The sequence below is a fragment of the Microcaecilia unicolor genome, chromosome 1, assembly GCF_901765095.1.
Source record: "Microcaecilia unicolor chromosome 1, aMicUni1.1, whole genome shotgun sequence".
In the NCBI taxonomy this organism is placed as follows: domain Eukaryota; kingdom Metazoa; phylum Chordata; class Amphibia; order Gymnophiona; family Siphonopidae; genus Microcaecilia; species Microcaecilia unicolor.
In genome coordinates, this window is record NC_044031.1 from 74,279,913 (window position 1) to 74,302,941 (window position 23,029).

Sequence of the window (23,029 nt, forward strand, 5' to 3'; positions counted from 1 at the left end):
GTAATTTTATTAGGGTCTTCTATTACTGCACCTTCATTCCCTATAGCGAATGAGAATGCTACATACCTGTAGAAGGTATTCTCCGAGGACAGCAGGCTGATTGTTCTCACTGATGGGTGACGTCCATGGCAGCCCCTCCAATCGGAAACTTCACTAGCAAAGGCCTCGCGCCCGCAAGCGGCACCGATGTCGGAGACCTCACCCCGGGCAAGGGGCCAGCCGGCGCCTCACTCGACGGTACCAGTGGCGCAAGCACCCCCGGTACCGGAGGGGAAGGACACAACAGCTCTCCCAGGATCTCTGGGAGAACGGCCCGGAGACTCTCGTGCAGGGCGGCTGTGGAGAAAGACATGGAAGCCGATGCAGGTGTCGAAGTCAGAGTCTGTTCCGGGCATGGAGGCTGTTCCGGGCTGTCCAAGGTGGAGCGCATCGACACCTCCTGAACAGAGGGTGAGCGGTCCTCCCGGTGCCGATGCCTACTGGGTGCCGACTCCCTCGGCGACCCAGAGCTCTCGGTACCGACGCGGGAAGGAGACTGCTGCCGATGCTTCTTTGACTTTTCCAAACGAAGCATGTCACCGGAGCTTCCCGGTACCGACGAGGAGGACGTAGAATCCAGCCGTCGCTTCCTCGGGGCCGAGGCCGAAGAAGGTCGGTCTCGGGGGGGGGCTGTACCGCAGGAGCCCTCAGGGTAGGGGGAGACCCACCCGAAGGCTCACCGCCACCAGCAGGGGAATGGACAGCCCTTACCTGCACTCCAGTCGAAGCACCACCGTCCGACGACATCAGCACTAGTGGAGGTCCCGGTACCGCCGACGCAGCCTTCCGATGTCTCGGCCCCGACGATGCAGAGGATCGATGCCTCGATGCAATCGATACAGTCGCGGCCAAGGGCGGAGGTCTTGACGCTTTCGACGTCGACGCACTCGATGCTCCCGGTACCGATGCCGATGAAGAGCCCGAGAACAAAACGTTCCACTGGGCCAATCTCGCTACCTGAGTCCTTTTCTGTAAAAGGGCGCAAAGACTGCAGGCGGTGCCCAGCCCCCAGACACTGAAGACACGACGCGTGCCTATCAGTGAGCGAGATTACCCGGGCGCACTGGGTGCACTTCTTGAAGCCGCTGGGAGACTTCGATGACATGGGCGGAAAAATCACGCCGGCGAAATCAAAACTCGTAATTGCGGTAAGGCACCAAAAAGAGGGGGAGAAAAAACTCGACCCGAGGCCTCAAAAGGGCCTACCCCGAAAACGAAAGAAAACTTAACGGGGCCAAAAACTGGAAATACGGGAAGGGGAAAAAGACCGAAGGGCCCTTCTCCGAAATCCTTTTTTTTTTTTTTTTTAAAGCGAAAAGTCAAAAGACGCGCGAGGGTCAACTTAAGGGGCGCGAACGGCGCAAACACGACCGTACCGAGCGCGGACAAAAGAAGACTGATGAACACAAGCCGGTTCTGGCGGGAAGACGGCCGCGCATGCGCGGTGCGCATGGGCGCGCGAGGACTAGCAAAGGCCTTTGCTAGTGAAGTTTCCGATTGGAGGGGCTGCCATGGACGTCACCCATCAGTGAGAACAAGCAGCCTGCTTGTCCTCGGAGAATAGCCATTCTCTCTGAGCATTATACGCTCTTTTAAATGCTCTTCTGACTACTTTATTAGGATAACCTCTATGCAGTGGCGTCGCGAGGGCAGCTGACACCCGGGGCGGGTCGCCGCTGCGCCCCCCCCCCCCCCCGGGTGCAGCGCGACGCACCCTCCCCCCTCCGTAGCGCAACACCCCCCCCCCCGCCCGCGAGAACATACCTGGAAGGCGGTAGAGGGGCGGGTGGGCGGGCCAAACCGCCGAGAGCACGCCGCTGGGAGGGTGTCGGCACCTCGCTGGTTCCTTGCTCTCTCTGCCCCAGAACAGGTTACTTCCTGTTCTGGGGCAGAGAGAGCAAGGAACCAGCGAGGGTGCCGACACCCCCCAGCGGCGTGCACCTGGGGCGGACCGCCCCACCACCCCCCCCCCCTTCGTACGCCACTGCCTCTATGCAGAAATCGCTCCTGCATTTCTTTGGCTTGATCTCTGAATGTTTGTTTATCTGAACACAATCTGCGAATTCTAAGAAATTGTCCAACAGGAATGCTATTTTTCAACGATCTAGGGTGATGACTCTCATAATGTAGCAACGTGTTCCTATCTGTGGGTTTCCTATAACCTCTGGTGTCAAACCTGCCTGCTGCATAATTAATATGTATATCCAAAAAATCCACCTCACTCCCTTTTCCGTGACACGAAAACTTGATGTTCCTATCTACCTGATCTAGATATTCCAAAAATTCTTGCAACTCTTCCTGGTTCCCCTTCCAGATTACCAAAATATCGTCTATATACCTCCACCAGGCGATTATAGACTTTCTAAAGGGACCCCTATCAACAAATTTTTCTTCAAATGCAGCCATATATAAACAGGCAACAGTGGGGAGCTAACGTCGCCCCCTTGGCCACCCCTTTTATTTGAAGATAGTATTTTCGCTGATATTCAAAGTAATTCTTGGTAATCACTTGTTTAGTCATACCATTAAGCAAGGAAATACGAGCCCCAGGTAACTTTGATTTTGCAAGCTGGTAATCAATGATCTTTACTGCACTGCATGCAAATCTCTCTCATGAATATTCATTGTAGATATATTGAAAACCCAACTGACTGGGGTGCCTCCAGGACCAGGTTTGGGAACCACTGCTATAAGGCTGTATGCATATCTCTGGAACTTAGGCACATTCACTTGCACTAGCTCTATTCCCTAAGGGGTCCTTTTATGTTTTTGTTTTATTAATTTCTAGACCACCTTTATCCAAAGCGGGTTACAACACAACCTACATAATTAAAACAAGTTGCATAAGTGCTAGTGCATGCTTACTGCACAACTCATTTTCCGCCAGAGTCACTATGCTCACATTAGCCCTCTCCTCAAGTCACTTCACTGGCTCCCTATCCGTTTCCGCATTCAATTCAAACTTCTCTTACTGACCCTATAAGTGCATTCACTCTACCGCTCCCCAGTACCTCTCCACTCTTGTCTCTCCCTACGCCCCCCCACCGGGTACTCCGCTCTGTGGATAAATCTCTCGTCTGTCCCCTTCTCCTCTACTGCTGTCAGGTTCTCAGGTTCAGAGCCCTTGGGCTGGGCTCGGGAGCAAACGTGAGCCCTTGGGCTGCTGACGAGGAGCGACAGCAGCAGGCAAAACCCACCAACCAACGCTGGGCAAGCACACCGACACCGGCAGGGACTGCAGGCACCACCCAGCGAGCCGGAACACATGGACTGGAACACTGGACTGGAATTCCCTGGACTGGAACACTGGACTGGAATCCCTCGGACTGGAGGACACAAGACTGGAACACCGGACTGGTCCACACAGCTTCACCTGCACTTAGCTACTAAGCCCCCCAGGAGTTGAGCTCCTGGGTTCGAGTAGCCGGCAGGACTTACTGGATACCGGATGACACAGGGACCAGGACTAGAAACAGAAGAACTCCTAAACCTAAACTGATCTACGTGCTCCCAAACCCAAGCCCTAAACCCTCTAGTTTCCTTGCCTCTGATCTTCCCTCCTCTGATCACCATCTTATAACTTTCACACTTAAATCTCCTCCCTCCCAGTCCCGTCCTATCTTATCTCATTTATCTAGGAATCTTCACGATATTGACCCTTCATCTCTATCCTCCCATGTTTCAAACCTCCTTTCTACTGTGGCACCATCTGTTAACGAGGCTGTTTCTTCTTACAACAATACTCTATCCTCTGCCTTAGACACTCTTGCACCTTTGATGACCCGCCCTGTAAGGCGTACAAAACCCCAACCTTGGCTGACTTCTAATATCCGCTACCTACGTTCCTGTACCCGCTCCGCCGAACGCCTCTGGCGGAAATCTCGGGCCCTTGCTGATTTCTTACACTTTAAGTTCATGCTGACCTCCTTCCAATCTGCTTTTTTACGTGCCAAACAGGATTATTATATCCAACTGACCAACTCTCTTGGCTCTAATCCTTGACTTCTCTTCACCACATTGAACTCCCTCCTCAAGGTGCCCCCTCCCCCAACTCCCCCTTCATTATCTCCTCAGACCCTTGCTGAATTCTTTCACAACAAGGTTCAAAAGATAAACCTTGCTTTCTCTACCTCACCACCTCTCCCTCCACTAGTCCGTTCCCCTCTCTCTCCTTCCCCTCATTCCCTTTCCTCCTTTCCTGAAGTTACTATTGAGGAAACTACACTTCTCCTTTCTTCCTCAAAATGTACCACCTGTTCCTCTGATCCCATTCCCACCCACCTTCTTAATGCCATCTCTCCTGCTCTTATTCCTTTTATCTGTCACATTCTCAACCTCTCACTTTCCACTGCGACTGTCCCTGCTGCCTTTAAACATGCTGTGGTCACACCTCTCCTTAAGCCTTCACTCGACCCTACTTGTCCCTCTAATTACCGACCCATCTCCCTCCTTCCTTTTCTCTCCGAATTACTTGAGCGTGCTGTTCACCGCCGCTGCCTTGATTTTCTCTCCTCACATGCTATTCTTGACCCACTACAATCTGGTTTTCGCCCTCTCCACTCAACCGAAACTGCGCTTACTAAAGTCTCCAATGACCTATTACTGGCTAAATCCAGAGGTCAATATTCCATCCTCATTCTTCTTGATCTTTCCGCTGCTTTTGACACTGTCGATCACAGCATACTTCTCGATACCCTGTCCTCACTTGGATTCCAGGGCTCTGTCCTTTCCTGGTTCTCTTCCTACCTCTCCCTGCGCACACTTTAGTGTTCACTCTGGTGGATCCTCTTCTACTTCTATCCCTCTGCCTGTCGGCGTACCTCAGGGTTCTGTTCTTGGTCCCCTCCTCTTTTCTATCTACACTTCTTCCCTTGGTTCATTAATCTCATCCTATGGCTTTTCCTACCATCTCTATGCTGATGACTCCCAAATCTACCTTTCTACCCCTGATATCTCACCTTGCATCCAAACCAAAGTTTCAGCGTGCTTGTCTGACATTGCTGTCTGGATGTCTCAACGCCACCTGAAATTAAATATGACCAAAACCGAGCTTCTCATTTTCCCCCCCAAACCCACCTCCCCGCTCCCCCCGTTTTCTATTTCTGTTGATGGCTCTCTCATTCTCCCTGTCTCCTCAGCTCGAAACCTTGGGGTCATCTTTGACTCTTCTCTCTCCTTCTCTGCTCATATCCAGCAGATTGCCAAGACCTGTCGTTTCTTTCTTTACAACATCCGTAAAATCCGCCCCTTTCTTTCCGAGCACTCTACCAAAACCCTCATCCACACCCTTGTCACCTCTCGTTTAGACTACTGCAATCTGCTTTTTGCTGGCCTCCCACTTAGTCACCTCTCCCCTCTCCAGTCGGTTCAAAACTCTGCTGCCCGTCTCATCTTCCGCCAGGGTCGCTTTACTCATACTACCCCTCTCCTCAAGACCCTTCACTGGCTCCCTATCCGTTTTCGCATCCTGTTCAAACTTCTTCTACTAACCTATAAATGTACTCACTCTGCTGCTCCCCAGTATCTCTCCACACTCGTCCTTCCCTACACCCCTTCCTGTGCACTCCGCTCCATGGATAAATCCTTCTTATCTGTTCCCTTCTCCACTACTGCCAACTCCAGACTTCGCGCCTTCTGTCTCGCTGCACCCTACGCCTGGAATAAACTTCCTGAGCCCCTACGTCTTGCCCCATCCTTGGCCACCTTTAAATCTAGACTGAAAGCCCACCTCTTTAACATTGCTTTTGACTCGTAACCACTTGTAACCACTCACCTCCACCTACCCTCCTCTCTTCCTTCCCGTCCACATTAATTGATTTGATTTGCTTACTTTATTTATTTTTTGTCTATTAGATTGTAAGCTCTTTGAGCAGGGACTGTCTTTCTTCTATGTTTGTGCAGCGCTGCGTATGCCTTGTAGCGCTATAGAAATGCTAAATAGTAGTAGTAGTAAACCAGCAGGAGTGTTCCTAACAGTAAACTGACAAAAGGACTTCCTAAGCCCTATACTAAACAGGAGCTCCTAAGCCCTGCTCAAGAAAGGGACTTCCTAAGCCCTAAACTAAACAGAGCAGGGAACTAAACACAAAGCTAACACAGGTGCTACTAAGCACCAAGCTACAAGCAGAGCTCTACACTAATAAGCTAAACACAAAACTACCAAGCTACCTAAGCACTGCTCTAGCAAGCTAGATACAACTAACAAGGTGCTTCCTAAGCACTACTCTGGCAAGCAACCAGAAGAGCTCATAGCATTGGAGCCGACTCTGTGGGTGCTGTGGGTGCTTGAGCACCCCCAATATTGAGAAAATTCCTTGTATGTGTCCAGGGAGGGGTCATTTCCATTGGGCTTAGCACCCCCAATAATTTTGAAAAGTTGGCTCCTATGGCTCCTAGCACTAAAAGGGAAGACAGGGGAGCCACAAGGAAAAAGCAGGGAAGCTAACACATAAGCCAAAAGTGCTTCTAAAGCACCAAACACCAACAGCAAAGACTGCAATGCTCCCAATAGCACAAACACCAGAAGTACTTCTAACAGCAAACTCTGCAGTGTTCCTAACAACACCAAACCCTGAAGTACTTCTATCAACAACAGAGCTTCCAAAGCCCTACACACAGCAATGCTTCCAAACCAAGAGGGAAAAGCAGGAAAGCTAAACACACAGTCACCAGTGCATACTGCACTAACACTAACCTGGCCCTTAACAAAAGCAAGCAGGGAAACTAGACACAAAGTTAGAAGTGCACACTGCACCACCCTACCTAAAGCAAACACCACCGTTGCAAAGGCTCTGAAGGATAGCACACCACTTCCTTATCAAGGCCCTCCCTAATGATGTCACACTCCCTAGCCCCAGGCAACAGCACACTGAAACCCAGAGAGGCCCAACCCACACCAATGCAGCACCGTGAAACACTTGAAGCCAGTACACCCAAAGAGAGGTAGAGCAACTCAGGCAACACACACAGGTGCAGTATAGTAAAACAATTAGGGCCATGCTGCTGGAAGCTGCCAGCACAGAGAGACAGAGCCAGCAGCTCAGAAAGGACAGACAAAAGAAACAGAAGCCAGCTAAGCTGACCACCAGGAAAGAGGTAAGTTTGAGAGGGGTTCTGACCCCAATCATAACAACTGCTAATTCCAGACTCCGTTCTTTTTATCTCGCTGCACCTCACGCCTGGAATAGACTTCCCGAGCCTGTACGTCTAGCCCCGTCTTTGGCCGTTTTCAAATCCAGGTTAAAAGCCCACCTCTTTAATGCTGCTTTTGACTCCTAACCACTACTCACTTGCCCTGTACCCTGTATCCTCACCTCTTTAATTCCCTTACCTCTTAGTTGTTCTGTCTGTTTGCCTGTCCTATTTAGACTGTGAGCTCTTTGAGCAGGGACTGTCTTTTCATGTATGGTGTACAGCGCTGCATATGCCTTGTAGCGCTATAGAAGTGATAAGTAGTAGTAAATTAAAAGGGCTTACCGTGGGACATGATCAGATATCCTACAGTAATTTCCTAATCCCAGTGCACCTGAATGTAACTCACCTTGAACTACTACTGAATAAGGTGTGAGCAAAATCCAAATAAATAATCTGCATGTGCAAACTACATGCTAAATTTTTTTTTACATTTTTCCGCGGAGGGTGCATTCTGGGAGCAGAATGGATGTTTCTGTGCTAATCAGCTAGTGCAGATACAGTACCACATGCTAATTCAACAGCACAGGATTAGCATATGAACCCTTAACGCATAAAAAAATCGCTGTTGGTAGGTGCTCATGTGCTAATTTTTTTTTAATGCCCATGTGCTAATGGCAACATGATAAGGAGACTGCCCTTCATTTTTGATTACAGAGTGTAGATCGGAAAGCTATTTCGTTGTAAAGATATTGAGATGATGGAAGCAGTTCAGGTAAGGATCACAAACAGTTCAGGCCCTGTAATGAGTTCTATACAGAGGCTTAAGATACTCGTTGGAAAAAAACGAAAGCATGGGAGGTAGAAGGGAGTACGAGTTACATTAATAATATTTAAATAGTTTGCACACTACAATAAAGAAAGGTAAGGTAGGTGGAATTTTCCTCCAGAACAAAGGTAATAAACAGAAATAAAACAAAGAAAAGAAAATTAGATATGTTTTTATTGGACTAACAATTTATTTTTTGATTAGCTTCCAAAAGCAATACCTTCTTCTTAGAACAAGAAATTCAATGACAAGGAGTGATATTAAGATGAAGGGAGTGAATCTCATAGGAAATATGGAAGTATACTTTAATGAGAAAGTGGAAGATGCCTGGCATAATCTACCAGAAGGGATGATAAAAACTATTTAATACTGTGAAAGAATATAAGCAAACCTGGAAGGCACAGAATTAAGACACTGCGTAAATAATATAAGAAAGCTGGGGCACTGAGTGTTGATTTAACACATAATGATAGAGGACTAAATTAAGACAACAAAACTGACTGAGATAAGGAGCCTGCACACAATCAAATACATACAACTGCGCATACTCTAATCTCCAGAAGTCTGTACAGAAACAAGTGAGATTGGGGAGGCAAGGAACTATCAATTATTATAAACTAACTGGTATTTTAGGAGGATTTAAAAAAAAAAAAAAAAGAGAGAGAGAGAGTGAGAGAGCATTGCCTTACATGTTGAGAACATGGTTTTCCACCTGGTGGAAATGCCACTGGAAAATGAAGTGCTCGATGTGGTGGCATCATTTTCTTCTTCTTCAATACTGTATTCAACCAGTGTGCAGTGATACATCGTTTCCTCTCTCTCAGAGCCTATCAAAATATAAATAAGGCAGTTATGGGCTAGCACTCACTTTCCTTCCAACTTAAATGTTTCTACAGAGCACACTCAAACATGTGAATGTTTTTTTTTTTTTAAACAATGAAACCCGTGTGTTTTAAAATCAGCTGTTATCAAACAGTAATTTTGTGAGTTTGTGCATGTGTGTGTGCTTGTATGCATGAGTTGCTTGTGAATGCAGGTGTGTAGGAGGGTGGGGGCAGTTTGGGGGTACTGTGGCAACTGTGGGAGTAAAGGAGGGGTAGTTTTTGAGATTAGGGCCTGGTCTTTACTTGCAATCCTTGAAGGCTGCCAACAGGTCAGGTTTTCAGAATATCCCTAATGAATATGTATACCTCCCCCAAAAAAAAACTACAAAAACTGTTTTCTTATTCAACTTTATTTACTGACAAAATATTATAGAAAAATTCTCTAAGTATTGAATCCTATACAGCTTACCCTGGCTGATTATATTTTATATACACATACATACATACACATTCAACCTAATCAATTCACACTCTACCAGTACTAAAATATCACACTTCTCCTGAGGAAATGATGTAGAACAACGTACAAGTTGCATACCACACACTGCTAAATAATTCTGAGAAATTCATTAATGCACAATAACAGGCAAATTAGTGGAGGAGTGGCCTAGTGGTTAGGGTGGTGGACTTTGGTCCTGGGGAACTGAGGAACTGAGTTCGATTCCCGGCACAGGCAGCTCCTTGTGACTCTGGGCAAGTCACTTAACCCTCCATTGCCCCCCGCATTGAGCCTGCCATGAGTGGGAAAGCGCAGGGTACAAATGTAACAAAAAAATTAAAAAATAAAAAAAATTACTGAAAAATGCCTTAACGCGGTTTGTGTTACCCTATTTTCATGTGTTAACATGAACTGCTTATGCACTTTTGTAAACAAGGATCTCTTCGTGTGTTACCACTGAAAATCAGTGCTAGCCAAATAAACTTCATCCTTTAACCTCTACATCTTTGACCATACTCCTTTTTAATCAGTTAAATTTATTGTACTCCACTTAGGTTCTTTTAAGGCAGAATATAAATCAAAACAATATTCATCTTGTGTAATCAATTAAATTTAGCCAGTGAGAATGTGAAACTTTTTATTACAAAATTTCCAAGGGGGTGGGGAATCCACAACATGAACATGTAAATACAGAATCAATCCTCCAGAGATTAAAGCACACAGAACATTTCTTCTAAACAAAAAAAGCAAATGGGAGGAAAAAGCCTCAATGGAGCTCCAAAACTGATTTAGGATCTAAATGAATCTCTTCATCACTGGCATAAAAACTTCCCATCGCTATTTACATTAAAGGCACAAAAGAATCAAAACCAAGTACTTAACTTGTGTCTTGCAGCCCTCTTCACTCAATTTCAGAAAATGGCATACATTAAAGCCCACGGCCAATGATGGCCAGTATTTCGCCGGAGCTGCATCAGGACTCATGGACTGTGTTAATCAGTGCTCCATGCTAAGCAATGACACCAGTATAGGCTTTTTTGTTTTTAGAAGAAATTTTCTGTGTGCTTTAATATTCTCTGGGAGATTGATCATATATTTACATGTGAACACTTTTAACCACTTAGGTTTAACCAGCTATCTCCTAAAACTGTCCAGTTAAACCTTTTGAAAGCTCACCTCAAAATGTCTTACCCAAGGATCTCATAAAAATGGCAGCATATTACTGGAAATAAGTACTTTCCCAATCACAGAAACTAAGGGGTCCTTTTACCAAGCTGCGGTAAAAAGGGCCATGCGGCAAGATTATACTTACCGCATGGCCATGTGGGGAGGAGGACTTAGTGCCACCCATTGAGGTAGCAGGAAGGGCTCTCACGGTAACCAGGCACCAATTACTGCCATGCTAGAAATTATGGAATTATTTTCCGTAGCGCCAGAAATGGCGCATGCTCGAGGCAGAACTACCTTTGGAGGCCGCGTTGGGCCAGAGGTAGTTCTGGGTTGCCATGTGGCAACCCTTTAGTAAAAAGGCCCCCAAAAGATACCTACTTTATCAAAAAGGTGATCTACAAGCTATATATTAAAATTCCCCAATAGTTCTAGAATATTGATATCCTGTATCTAATGCACATAAAGTCTAAATCCAGCAAAGAAATCTTGTTCTGACAACCCATTTTCCCATATAACTCCAGGAAAAAGTTGATGGATGTGCATTAGTACACTGTCCAAAGCTATGAATGTCACGTTGCTTACCTGTGCATACATACTACTGACTTGACTTTCACATAGAAGATGTGTGCATCTGCTGGTGAGTGTAGGATCCACTGTGCCACCATGTGCTTGGATAATCTAGGAAAGGAAAGGAAATCAGATAGTGTGCGCCTGCAATTATTACACTGCAGAACATGAATTTCACCATTTAGGTAAACGTGTTCTTCCTATTCTAAATTAGCAATTTTATATGGATCAAGGAAGCTAAAAAAAAACCAAGTGTGCAATATAGGTCCATATGCTAGTAATGAATACGAAACTAAAATATTTTAATTTCCAAAAAGAATGGTATGAAGGAAGCATTTTTAACACTGGACAGAGTTCCAGTCCCTAAATCATCATATGCAAAAATTAGTTCCCACTTTCAACACATTTATATCTTCTGTCATACTAAACGTAAGGACTTTTACTAAGCTGTGGTAACAAATGGCTTTAATGCACTCTTACGTGGGTCATTCCTGTGAACTAAGGCTAAGAGGTAGAAGAGATAATAAATGGTTTGATGGAGATTTAATTAGACTGAAGCAGACTTTGTTGATGCCTGGAATGGTCTTGGCAAAAGGATAGATAAGTTGTGAATAAGATTAAATGGAGAGATGCAATTCATAGCTATAAGTTATTGTTAAAAACTAAAAGGAATTATTACTCTATAATTATAGGATCAATCCAAATGTTAAAATTTTGTTTTGAATATCAAATTCATGTTTAGACATACACTCACTGGGATCTGAATTAGAGAAAAATGAGTATATAACTTACATCTATGCAGATGATATTTCTATTCTAATTCCTACTAGTGGTTGGTCAGAATTGGAGTTGTCTAAGGTACAAAAGGGATTCGATTTAATAAAAGACTGAATGTTTAAATACAAACTGAAACTAAACTAAGATAAAACAGTTTATATGCTTTGCAAATCCATCAGCTTCGATATGCTCAATATTAATGCTTCAACAGAAAGAATATACATTATCACCTTGCATTAAAATTTTAGGAATTCATCTGTAAGCTAACATTAGAATTACCAGTAAACTCTTAGGAAAACGTCTTTCCTTTTTAGAATTACGAGTGATATGCAAATATTTTACAGAAGATCAGTTTAAAATATTGGTACAAATCATTTTGCGCCAACTGGATTACTGTAAAGCGAAGATACTTACTTGTAGCAGGTATTCTCCAAGGACAGCAGGCTGATTGTTCTCACATGTGGGTTGACGTCCACGTCGGCCCAGGAATTGGCATTTTGCCAGCAAAATAAACAAAGTTTTGCTAGAGTCTTCTAGCGCAAAAACCGCTTGCACCAACGGACGACTTCCCGCCCATAGCGTGAACGTGCTACTTCAGTTTAATCAAAAAGCATAGAAGCAAAGAAACAACTCCAAAGGGTAGATGGGCGGGTTTGTGAGAACAATCAGCCTGCTGTCCTCGGAGAATACCTGCTACAGGTAAGTATCTTCGCTTTCTCCGAGGACAAGCAGGCTGCTTGTTCTCACATGTGGGGTAGTATCCCTAGCACCCAGGTTCACTCAAAACAATGAACATTGGTCAATTGGGCCTCGCAACAGCGAGGACACAACATAGACTGACCTGAAACCATAAAAAACTAACTGAGAGTGCAGCCTGGAACAGAACAAAAATGGGTCTAGGGGGGTGGAGTTGGATTCTAAACCCCGAACAGATTCTGAAGCACTGACTGCCCAAACCGACTGTTGCGTCGGGTATCCTGCTGAAGGCAGTAGTGAGATATGAATGTGTGGACTGATGACCACGTTTCAGCCTTGCATCAAAGATGGAACCATCATCGGACATGTAATGTCCCCCTCCAAAATATGTATGTACATACACCAAAGTCAACTCGAGAATATTCACCACACATGTATGTATTATTTGGTTGTTACCTATCATTGCATATCTCCTTAATATTTTATTTAACACCACGTGTTTATTTAGAAATGTTCAATACTGCAAAGTAGTTCTGTGTATTTAGCTATATTTAGATGCAGCACATGTAGCTTTACATTCAGCTTAGCGCAATATATATGCAATTTACTATATAGGATTTAGCTATACATACATGTGTGGTGAATATTCTCGAGTTGACTTTGGTGTATGTACATACATATTTTGGAGGGGGACATTAAATGTGCGATGATGGTTCCATCTGTGATACTACCACCCTTGGGGATATCATGGCTTGAATGGTTATGGTCTGAGCACATTTTATAACACATTAACATATTTGAATAAATGCATAAGCAAAAAAGATAAAGTGAGTATCCAAGTTTATAGTAAGTTACAGGTTGATCAACTTGGTTTTTCTGTATTGTTCTTCCTGTTATATATAGTGTTGTTTACGCCTGCCAGATAAGAGGCTTGCAGAAACATGCCGTGACGGCACGCCCAAAGCCACATCTGGACGGCTTCCAGACACAGACGGCGAGATTCGGTGCCCCCCCTGCTTGTTGGTGTAATACATGGCAACCTAATTGTCTGTCTAAATCAATATGATTCGGTTGGACAGCCGGTCTCTGAAAGCCCTTAGAGCGTTCCAGATCGCTCGCAATTCCAGGAGATTGATCTGAAGACCTTTTTCCTGAAAGGACCAAGCTCCTTGAGTGTGAAGCCCATCCACATGAGCTCTCCACCCTGGGAGGGATGCATCCATCGTCAGCACTTTTTGTGGCTGAGGAATTTGGAATGGACGTCCCAAGGTCAAATTGGTCCGAATCGTCCACCAATGTAGAGAATTCCGGAAGTCAGTGGACAATTGGATCAAATCCTCCAGATCTCCCACAGGTTGATACCACTGGGAGGCAAGGGTCCATTGAGCTGATCTCATGTGCAGGCGTGCCATGGGAGTTACATGAACTGTGGAGGCCATGTGCCCCAGAAGTCTCAACATCTGCTGAGCTGTGATCTGTTGAGACGCTTGTACTGAGGACACTAGGGGCAGGAGGCTGACCGCCCTTGCCTCGGGAAGATAAGCACAAGATGTCTTTGTGTTCAACAGATCTCCAATGAATTCCAATTTCTGAACTGGGGTGAGATGGGACTTGGAATAATTTATCACGAACCCCAGAAGTTCCAGCACCTGAATAGTCATACGCATGGACTGCTGAGTGCCTGCCTTCGAGGTGCTCTTCACCAGCCAATCGTCGAGATAAGGGAACACATGCACTCCCAGTCTGCGTAGCGACGCTGCAACTACCACCAGGCACTTTGTGAACACCCTGGGCGCAGATGCTAGACCAAAGGGCAGTACACAGTACTGAAAGTGCTGAGTTCCCAGCCGAAATCGCAGATACTTCCTGTGAGCTGGAAGTATCGGGATATGTGTGTAAGCATCCTTTAAGTCCAGAGAGCACAGTCAATCGTTCTCTTGAATCATGGGAAGAAGGGTACCCAGGGAAACCATTCTGAACTTTTCTCGAACTAAAAATTTGTTCAGGCTCCTTAGGTCTAGGATGGGACACATCCCCCCTGTTTTCTTTTGCACAAGGAAGTACCTCCCAGCCCTTCTTCCCATGGTGGAATGGGCTCGACCGCACTGGCCTTTAGAAGGGCGGAGAGTTCCTCTGCAAGTACCTGCTTGTGCTGGGAATTGTAAGAATGAGCTTCTGGTGGGCAATTTAGTGGTTTGGATTCCAGAGTGAGGGTGTATCCTAACCGGACTATTTGAAGAACCCACCAGTCGGAGGTTATGAGAGGCCACCTTTGGTGAAAAAACATCAACCTCCCCCCTACCGGCAAGTCGTCCGGTACGGACACTTTTACTGAGGCTATGCTGAACTGGAGCCAGTCAAAAGCCCATCCCTTGCTTTTGCTGGGGAGCAGAATGGGACTTAGTCGCACGCTGTTGACAAGAATAAGCGTGCTGGGGCTGAGCCTGGACAGGCTGCTGAGAAGCAGGAGTGTACCTACGCCTAGAATAGGTATAGGGGGCACTCCTCCTCCCGCCAAAAAACCTCCTAGATGAGGAGGCAGTAGCAGAAGGCGCCCAGGAGAGAGAATCCATAGCATCATTATGCTTCTTGATTTGATCAACTAGATCCTCTACTTTTTCACCAAAAAGATTGTCCTCCCAGCAAGGAACATCCGCCATCTGCTGGTGGACAGAATAATCCAGGTCAGAGAAACGCAGCATCACTATACCTTGAGCAGCGATCCTGGATGTCACGTCAAAAGTGTCAAAAGTACCCCTGGCCAGTAACTTGTGACACGCCTTCTGCTGCCTGACTACCTGGCGAAAAGGCTCGGACAGCTCCGTAGGGAGTGCATCAACCAAGCTCGACAGTTGACGTATCGAGTCTCGCAAGTGTACGTTCGTGAAGAGCTGGTATGACTGGATCTTGGCAGCAAGCATAGCGGCCTAGATCTTCCTCCCAAAAGAATCAAGAGTCCTAGCTTCTCTGCCTGGGGGCACCGAAGCATAATCTCTAGTACTCTGGGCTCTCTTGAGGGTGGAATCCACCACCATGGAATTGTGGGGTAATTGAGACCTCATCAACCCAGGTTCATCGTGGATCCAATACTGGGATTCAGCTTTCTTCGGGACCACGGGGCCAGACAGAGGGGCTGACCAATTTCGCATAAGGACTTCCTTCAGTACCTTATACAGAGGAACGGTCACAGCCTCTTTAGGTGGAGAAGAATAATCCAAGACCTCGAGCATCTCAGTCCTGGGTTCATCCTCCGCCTCCACAAGGAAAGGAATAGCCGTAGCCATTTCCCAGACAAAAGAGGAAAAGGACAGACTCTCCAGTGGAAACAGCCTCCTTTCTAGCGGAGGGGAAGGATCAGAGGGAATTCCAAAGGACTCATCAGAAGAGAAGTATCTGGGATCCTCATCTGACTCCCACGAATGCCCCTGCTCAGTGTCGAATAAAACCTGAGTTAAGGTGCTTCAACACTGGACCTGCCTCAACGCCGAGGAATGATATCCTTTATGGCAATGACAAGAGGTTGATGCCTGGTCCAACTACGGCGAAGCTCCCTCCAACGATGTCAAAGTGGAGTCAACCTGGGTGGCAGGTGGCATCGTGGTCGGGGACCTCACCACAGGCAAAGGGCCAGACACCGCTGCAGCAGCAGGTCAAGAAGGCACAAGCACCCCCGACACCAAAGCTGACTGTTGTAGCAGTATCTCCAGAAGTTCTAGAAACAAAGCCCGGATGAGCTCGTCAAGAGCCACCATCGGAGAAGGCTGCGGGGTCGGTGGGACAGGTGTGTCAAAATCCGTGGAGGCTCAGGAGCAGGTACTGGGCTGCTAGGAGACCGATGCATCAGCACCTTCTGTATAAAGGGGGAACGATTCTCTCAGCGCCGACATCTCGGGTGCCGACTCTCTCGATGCCCCGAAGCTCCCGGTACCGTGTGTTGGAGAACGATGATGATGCTTCTTCACCTTTGCTCGAAGCCCGTCATCGAGACTCCTCGGTACTGATGAGGAGGACGTGGAATCTTCACAGCTCCTCAGGGCCAGGGAGCCTGCATAATAGGAGGCCTTGAGGCAGGTGGAGACCCACTCGACACTTCACTTCTCCCAGCAGCCATTACCTTTCTTCCCGACGTCGATGTTGACGTCGCCGATCTCGGTACCGATGTCGAAGGACTGGACTGAGCCCCAAAAAGTTTTTCTTGTGGGGCTTCTCGAGACGCTTGAGTCCGTTTCTTCATACGAAGACACAGACTACAAGTGGCTGGGCTATGGTCGGGCCCACGGTACTGGATACACCAGGCGTGGGTATCAGTACCTGAGATAGTCCGGCTGCACTGTGTACAACGCTTGAAGCTGCAGAGTGTCTTCAATGACATGGAAAGGAAAACGGCTTCGGCGAAATCAAACAACGCAATTGTGCCTTGAAAAGAAAAAAAGGGGCACAAAGAAAGAGAAGAACCCGGTCGTGCGGCCTGAAAATCGGCCACGTCGAAAAAGAAAGAAACCTTATGCCCTAAAACCTAGAAAAATACGTGGAGAATTGTTTTGTTTTTTTAATAAAATGAGGGAAAAAGAAAAGTTAGCTAACTCGTCGTCAAGACTCTTTCTCCTGGTCCAAAAACGAAGAGCAGTGTAGAAACGCTGTCTCTCCGCCACGAACAAGAAAAAGCTGAAGTAGCACGTTCACGCTACGGGCGAGAAGTCGTCCGCGCATGCGCGCTAGAAAACTCTAGCAAAACTTTATTTTGGTTGCAAAATGCTGATTCCTGTGCAGACGTGAACGTCAACCCACATGTGATAACAAGCAGCCTGCTTGTCCTCGGAGAATGTTGTATTATCTGGGGAAGTCTAAACAGTTACTCAAAAAACTCCAAACTACTCAAAACATGGCAATTTGTTTAATTTTTTCTTTGAAAAAATTTGACAGATTACCTCAATTTTATGTCTTGCTGCATTGGTTGCCGGTTAATGTGAGAATTTTATTTAAGTTGTCAAGCTTTCTAAATAAGGTTTTATATGGCTTAGTACCTTCATACTTTCTTGATCATTTTGACGATCAGTAAAAGGAATGTTAGTATCTCTCAAAGGTATTACATGGCTAAAAATTGTTGAATGCCAGTTAGTTTTTCAGACTGTGAGATTAGGAAAAGATCTTTCAACCATATTAAGATCTTCTATTACCTATTTGGAATTTTGTCAAAATATGGAAATGTTCTTATTTAGGAAATAAGTTTTACATACTACATAATTTAATGCTTTATAATTTTTATTGAAATTTATGAAAATCTTTTAAATTTCTGTGTCACTGTAGTTCCTGGTTATAACCAGTCTCCTGTACATGCGAACTGCTCTAAACTAGAAGGAGTCTTCTTACTACTGTTACCGAAGGCACAAAAAAACCCTGATTATCTATCATTTTATTATTGCCATTAGTGAGCGACCATTTTTATAAAAAAAATCACAGGAGCACTTACCGCCACCTATTTTGTAGATGGTAATGGCTCCCATGTTATGCACTAACCAGTTAGCATTCTGTAATGTAGATGTGCTAACTGGTTAGCGCGGATGTGCCCACTCTCCAACCCTGACACATCTGTCAAAATATAATCATCACACAGTTAGCAAGTGCACATCCCAAAACTAACACGGAACGCATTAGCATGTCCCACATTACACTTTTTTTTGTTTTGCTGCTTTAGGCACGCATTTCTGCTTAATGCAACTTAGTAAAATGATCCCTTTATTTTTTACTTTGATATTACGAAAAACAATGGTAATCCCTAAAACAATGCAGAAACAAAGGAAGTAAAAGCAGGGTCCTGGCTCACAATGGTAGGAAAAGTAAAGGTTCAGAAAATGGAAGGAGAAGCCGTGTGATGTCACTGGGGGTGTTGGATTTGCCGGATAGTTGGATCAGTGAAGGCTGGATAATCGAGACTGCACGGTATTAGAGAGAACACAGTATAAGTAAAAAAAAGTAGGACCAATCAAATGCTCATGGCATTGCACTGACTCATCTTTAAAGTACTTTGGGGTCCTTTTACTAAGATCGGTAAGCACTACTGCATGCTTACCGCAGCTTAAAAGGGTTACCACAGGATGCACTGAGGCATCTCATGGTAATTTTGCAATCTGCACACGCAGATTTGCATGTTTGCATGTTAAAAAATAATGTAAATGTAAACATCCAGTTGTTTTTGGTAAATATATGATGAAATAAATGTTAAATGGAGAATAAATGACAAAACTATAAAATATGGTCTTGACTACTAGGGAATTCTGTCACTACTGTGCCAATTGACCTACCCTTTTGGACAAATAAATTGATCTCCTCCTTTATAGACAAAAATGTTCTTCTAAAAAGGTTAGCACCATGATAATTTGACTGAACCCTCATTTTTTACTTTGCTGCAGTTTGTTTAGCTAATAAGACGAGTCATCGGCATTGACCAGAAAACTTCCAGGTCTGCCCCAGCACAAGAGGAGAGTGTCGTAACAGTCAGAACTGGCAATCAGCGGCACTCTCTCGTTAAGTGCTGCCTGAGTATCACCACATGAACCAGACAGACAATTTAACTGGCAAGAAGCCTCTCATACCATGTTAAATCACTTTGCATATCGACCCCTAGCTTTATAATTTAAAACAAGCAAAACAAGGGACCCTGTTCTATTTGTCACTGTCTCACTATAAGCAAAACCATTTCAAAAAAACAAATAAAAAAAAAATTTTAGAGGCCACAAACTAATTATTAATGAGAAAGGAGCATCCCTTCTCCAAAATACAAAGGCCTCTTTTACTAAGCTACACTAACAAATAGGCTTAGCGTACCCTTACGTGGGCCCTTCCCACGCATTAAGTTAATTTCTAGCATGGATGTCAAAAAATGCTTTTTCCTATTTGTTCCATTTTTGTCCTTGTGCTAACAGTAATATAGTAACTGTTGACAGATAAAAACCTTCACGGTCCATCCAGCCTGCCCAACAAGGTGGCAACTCAGTCTGCAGCCCCTCATTACCTCTCTACCCTCATTTCCCCTTACGTTCCCGCCCGTAACCTCTGCTCACAGGACAAATCCCTCCTCTCAGTACCCTTCTCCACCACCGCCAACTCCAGGCTCCGCTCATTCTGCCTCGCCTCACCCTATGCTTGGAATAAACTTCCTGAGCCCTTACGCCAAGCCCCCTCCCTACCCATCTTCAAATCCTTGCTCAAAGCCCACCTGTTCAATGTTGCTTTCAGGAAATCTAGACTGCCCCTATTTGACTGACTGTACATTTGTCCTTTATATTGTAAACTCCTTTGAGCAGGGACTGTCCTTCTATGTTAAATTGTACAGCGCTGCGTAACCCTAGTAGCGCTTTAGAAATGTCAAGTAGTAGTAGTAGAATTGAATATGGCACTCTGCACAAGTTCCACTTCTTCATGATTAAACACTGGTATACTTAATCTCTGTCTCTCCCTGCCAATTTTGGGGCACAGACTGTAGAAGTCTGATGAGCACCGTTCCTATTTCCCAACTACTAGGGTTGCCGTTGAAGCCCACTCCAGCCCTGATCCTGATCTGTTTTTGCCATTTACAGGATCCAGACCACAGAAGTCTATCTGGCATTGGTCTTACTTTCCAACCTCTGAAAGCTGCAGTCAAAGCTCACTCTGGTTATGAAGTAATTTAATTTTTGCTTTAATTGAATTCCATCCTTTTTCTATATAGTGATCCTCTGTGTTTATCCCATGCATTCTTGAATTCTGTCACTGTTTTCATCTTCACAACCTCACATGTGAGGACACTGCAGGCATAAGGTTAACATTAGCCCATGGCCATTTAAAAAAAATACTACCATGGGAATACTTACTATCCTATTTAGTAGGCACTAAGGGCTCCCACATTATAGATGCACAAACTAGTTAGCACAGTGGTAATGTAGATACACTAGCTGATTAATGCATGCCCATTTTCCACCCCCAATGTGCCCCTCCAAAGAAAAGAAATTACAAAAAATAATTACCAAGTGCTTTCCACACAGAGATACCAAAACTAACGCAGAACACTTTAGCACTTCCCATGTTAAGCTATTTTTGCTGCATTAAGGGCCCCTTTTACTAAGCTGGGTAGGCGCCTACGCGCCCAACTAACGCCATATTAGTTACCGCCCAGTTACCATGTGGCACTTGCGGTAATTTCAATTTTGTTGCTCATCCGCTACACGCATCTGAAAAATATTTGTTATTTTCTAGCGCTCGTAGCGGACAAGCGCTAAGTGGCATCTGACACACATAGGTCATTACCGCCTAAATTCTTTACCGCTAGGTCTATGGCCTGCGGTAAGGTCTCAGATCTAAAATGGACGCTAAGCAATTTTGATTTTGCCACACGCCCATTTTTGGCAAAAAAAAAAAGAAAAAAAGAGACATTTTTTGCAGGCGTGCTGAAAAATGGATCTGCACACGCCCAAAACCCGCACCTACAGTACCGCAAGCTATTTTTCAACGTGCCTTTGCAAAAGGACCCCGAAGTGCTTACCACAGCTTAGTAAAAGAGCCCCAAAGCACTACTGACGTAATCCCAAGCCTGTAATAAGCTTCAGAGGTCAATGACCCAATTATGCAAATTCACATGTAAATGTGTGCAATTTAATGCTTTCTCCAAATGGGGGCCCTGAGACTTACACTGAACAAATATACTACTGATCAAGACTTAATGTGCAGCTTATTATCTCCGTACAGTAGAATCTTACCCGTTTCCAGTTTGCTAGCAACTGTTTATCAGCCATTTGCTCCGGATAATCAGCAATTGCAAACACACAGCCCAATAAAAAGCATTCTTCTGGAACTAAAATAAAACAACATTTTCCATGTTAAAGTACAGAATACAAATATGTAAATATCTCTCTGCAGTGTTAGCATCTATGATATTGCATAATGGAGTAGGTTTCAAATTTTACCATCTAAAAGACATATAATCAAGATTCTAAACAGTAAAAGGTTAAAAGTTCATGGATGGAGACTGTTTCCTGATCATTCAATAGCCTTTGCATTACTGTCTTTTCAACAAGCATTATTCAAAAGTAAAATGTAGATTTATTTGTATTATTCATTATCTGTATAGGCAAGCTGTTAAATACTCTAAAAACAGAGGTCACATTAAGCCACCTTCATTCTTATGAAATGTCCATTCATCATTTAATTTTTTTTTGACTGCTGCTGTTCAGGAAGGTTAAATGATGTGTTCAAAGGTCAAAGAGATTTATGATTGTGGGATCTGAAACAAAGTCTCTAGGTTTTGCAGTTCTCTCTAATTCTGGACTACAGAATCCATTTGTAAATATTCATATTACCTGAGCAACACATCCAATTCAGCCCCAGCCTTCTCCACCCCATGAACCTTGATTGCTCCACTCCCTCCTTCTTATAAGGCATGCTTTAGTTTGAACTGATAAGCTCAAATCTCAGAGCCTGAGAATACTCTCTTTACTCAGGTACTAAAAATTCATTTTAGTCTCTTCCATTCCCTCCAACCCCATCTCCTTTAGTGAAGATATCAACCTATATACCATATCTAATTGTAACCAGCTTTAAGCTTAGATTTGAAAAGTGATTAAATTTAAAATCCAAATGTCTGAACATATGACTAAAGAGAAAATGCTTCACCATAATCATGTTATGTAATATTGCCAAATACCCCAATAGCAGGAATCTGCATGGTTTATACATTCTGTACAACCTGAAACCATGATAAAAGATAAGCATTGTTGGTCAGTTATATTAACCAAAACTATCATCTTCTTCGACCCAGATAGGAGCAGGGCTGGCGCAACCCGGTAAGCGCAGTAAGCATGGCAGGGGGGCACCGACCTCTGGAGGGCACCACAAGCAGCTCACAGTTCCATCCCCGGCTGCTCGCCCTCAGCTCCCCGACAGCCCTCTTTTTGTTCCTGCCACCCTGCATTTAAATCTTTTATTTTATTTTATTGAGGTAAAATAAAAGATATAAACGTTAGGCGGCAGGAATAAAAAGGGGGTGTTGCGGGAGAAGAGGGCAGGCAGGTGGGGGAGGGGGGCTGGGGCAAATTGCTGGACATGGATGGATGAAGGGGAGGGCAGTTGAGAGATGAGATTTGCTGGACATGGATGGATGGAGGGGAGGGCAGTTGAGAGATAGGAGATTTGCTGGACATGGATGGATGGATGGTTGGGCAGTTGAGAGAGAGGAGATTTGCTGGAAATGGATGGATGGGCAGTTGAGAGAAAGGAGATTTGCTGGACATGGATGGATGGATGGGCAGTTGAGTGAGTTGCTGGACATAGAGGGATGGATGGGCAGTTGAGAGAGAGGAGAGTTGCTGGACATGGATGGATGGATGGGCAGTTGAGAGAGAGGAGAGTTGCTGGACGTGGATGGATAGATGGGCAGTTGAGAGAGAGGAGAGTTGCTGGACATGGATGGATGGATGAGCAGTTGAGAGAGAGGAGAGTTGCTGGACGTGGATGGATAGATGGGCA

At 45.0% G+C, this 23,029-nt stretch overlaps 1 protein-coding gene across 1 annotated transcript in view; it reads right to left on the bottom strand.

Annotated features, from left to right (window-relative positions):
* The window catches only part of PAXIP1 (PAX interacting protein 1), a 136,341-nt gene that overhangs the window by 60,054 nt on the left and 53,258 nt on the right, over positions 1 to 23,029 (bottom strand). Inside the window, exons 8-10 of the mRNA XM_030198453.1 lie at positions 21,265 to 21,359; positions 11,075 to 11,170; positions 8,689 to 8,826 (exon numbers count right to left, since the gene is read on the bottom strand). Of these exons, the coding sequence (XP_030054313.1) occupies positions 8,689 to 8,826; positions 11,075 to 11,170; positions 21,265 to 21,359 (329 nt within the window). The remainder of the gene's footprint in view (positions 1 to 8,688; positions 8,827 to 11,074; positions 11,171 to 21,264; positions 21,360 to 23,029) is intronic.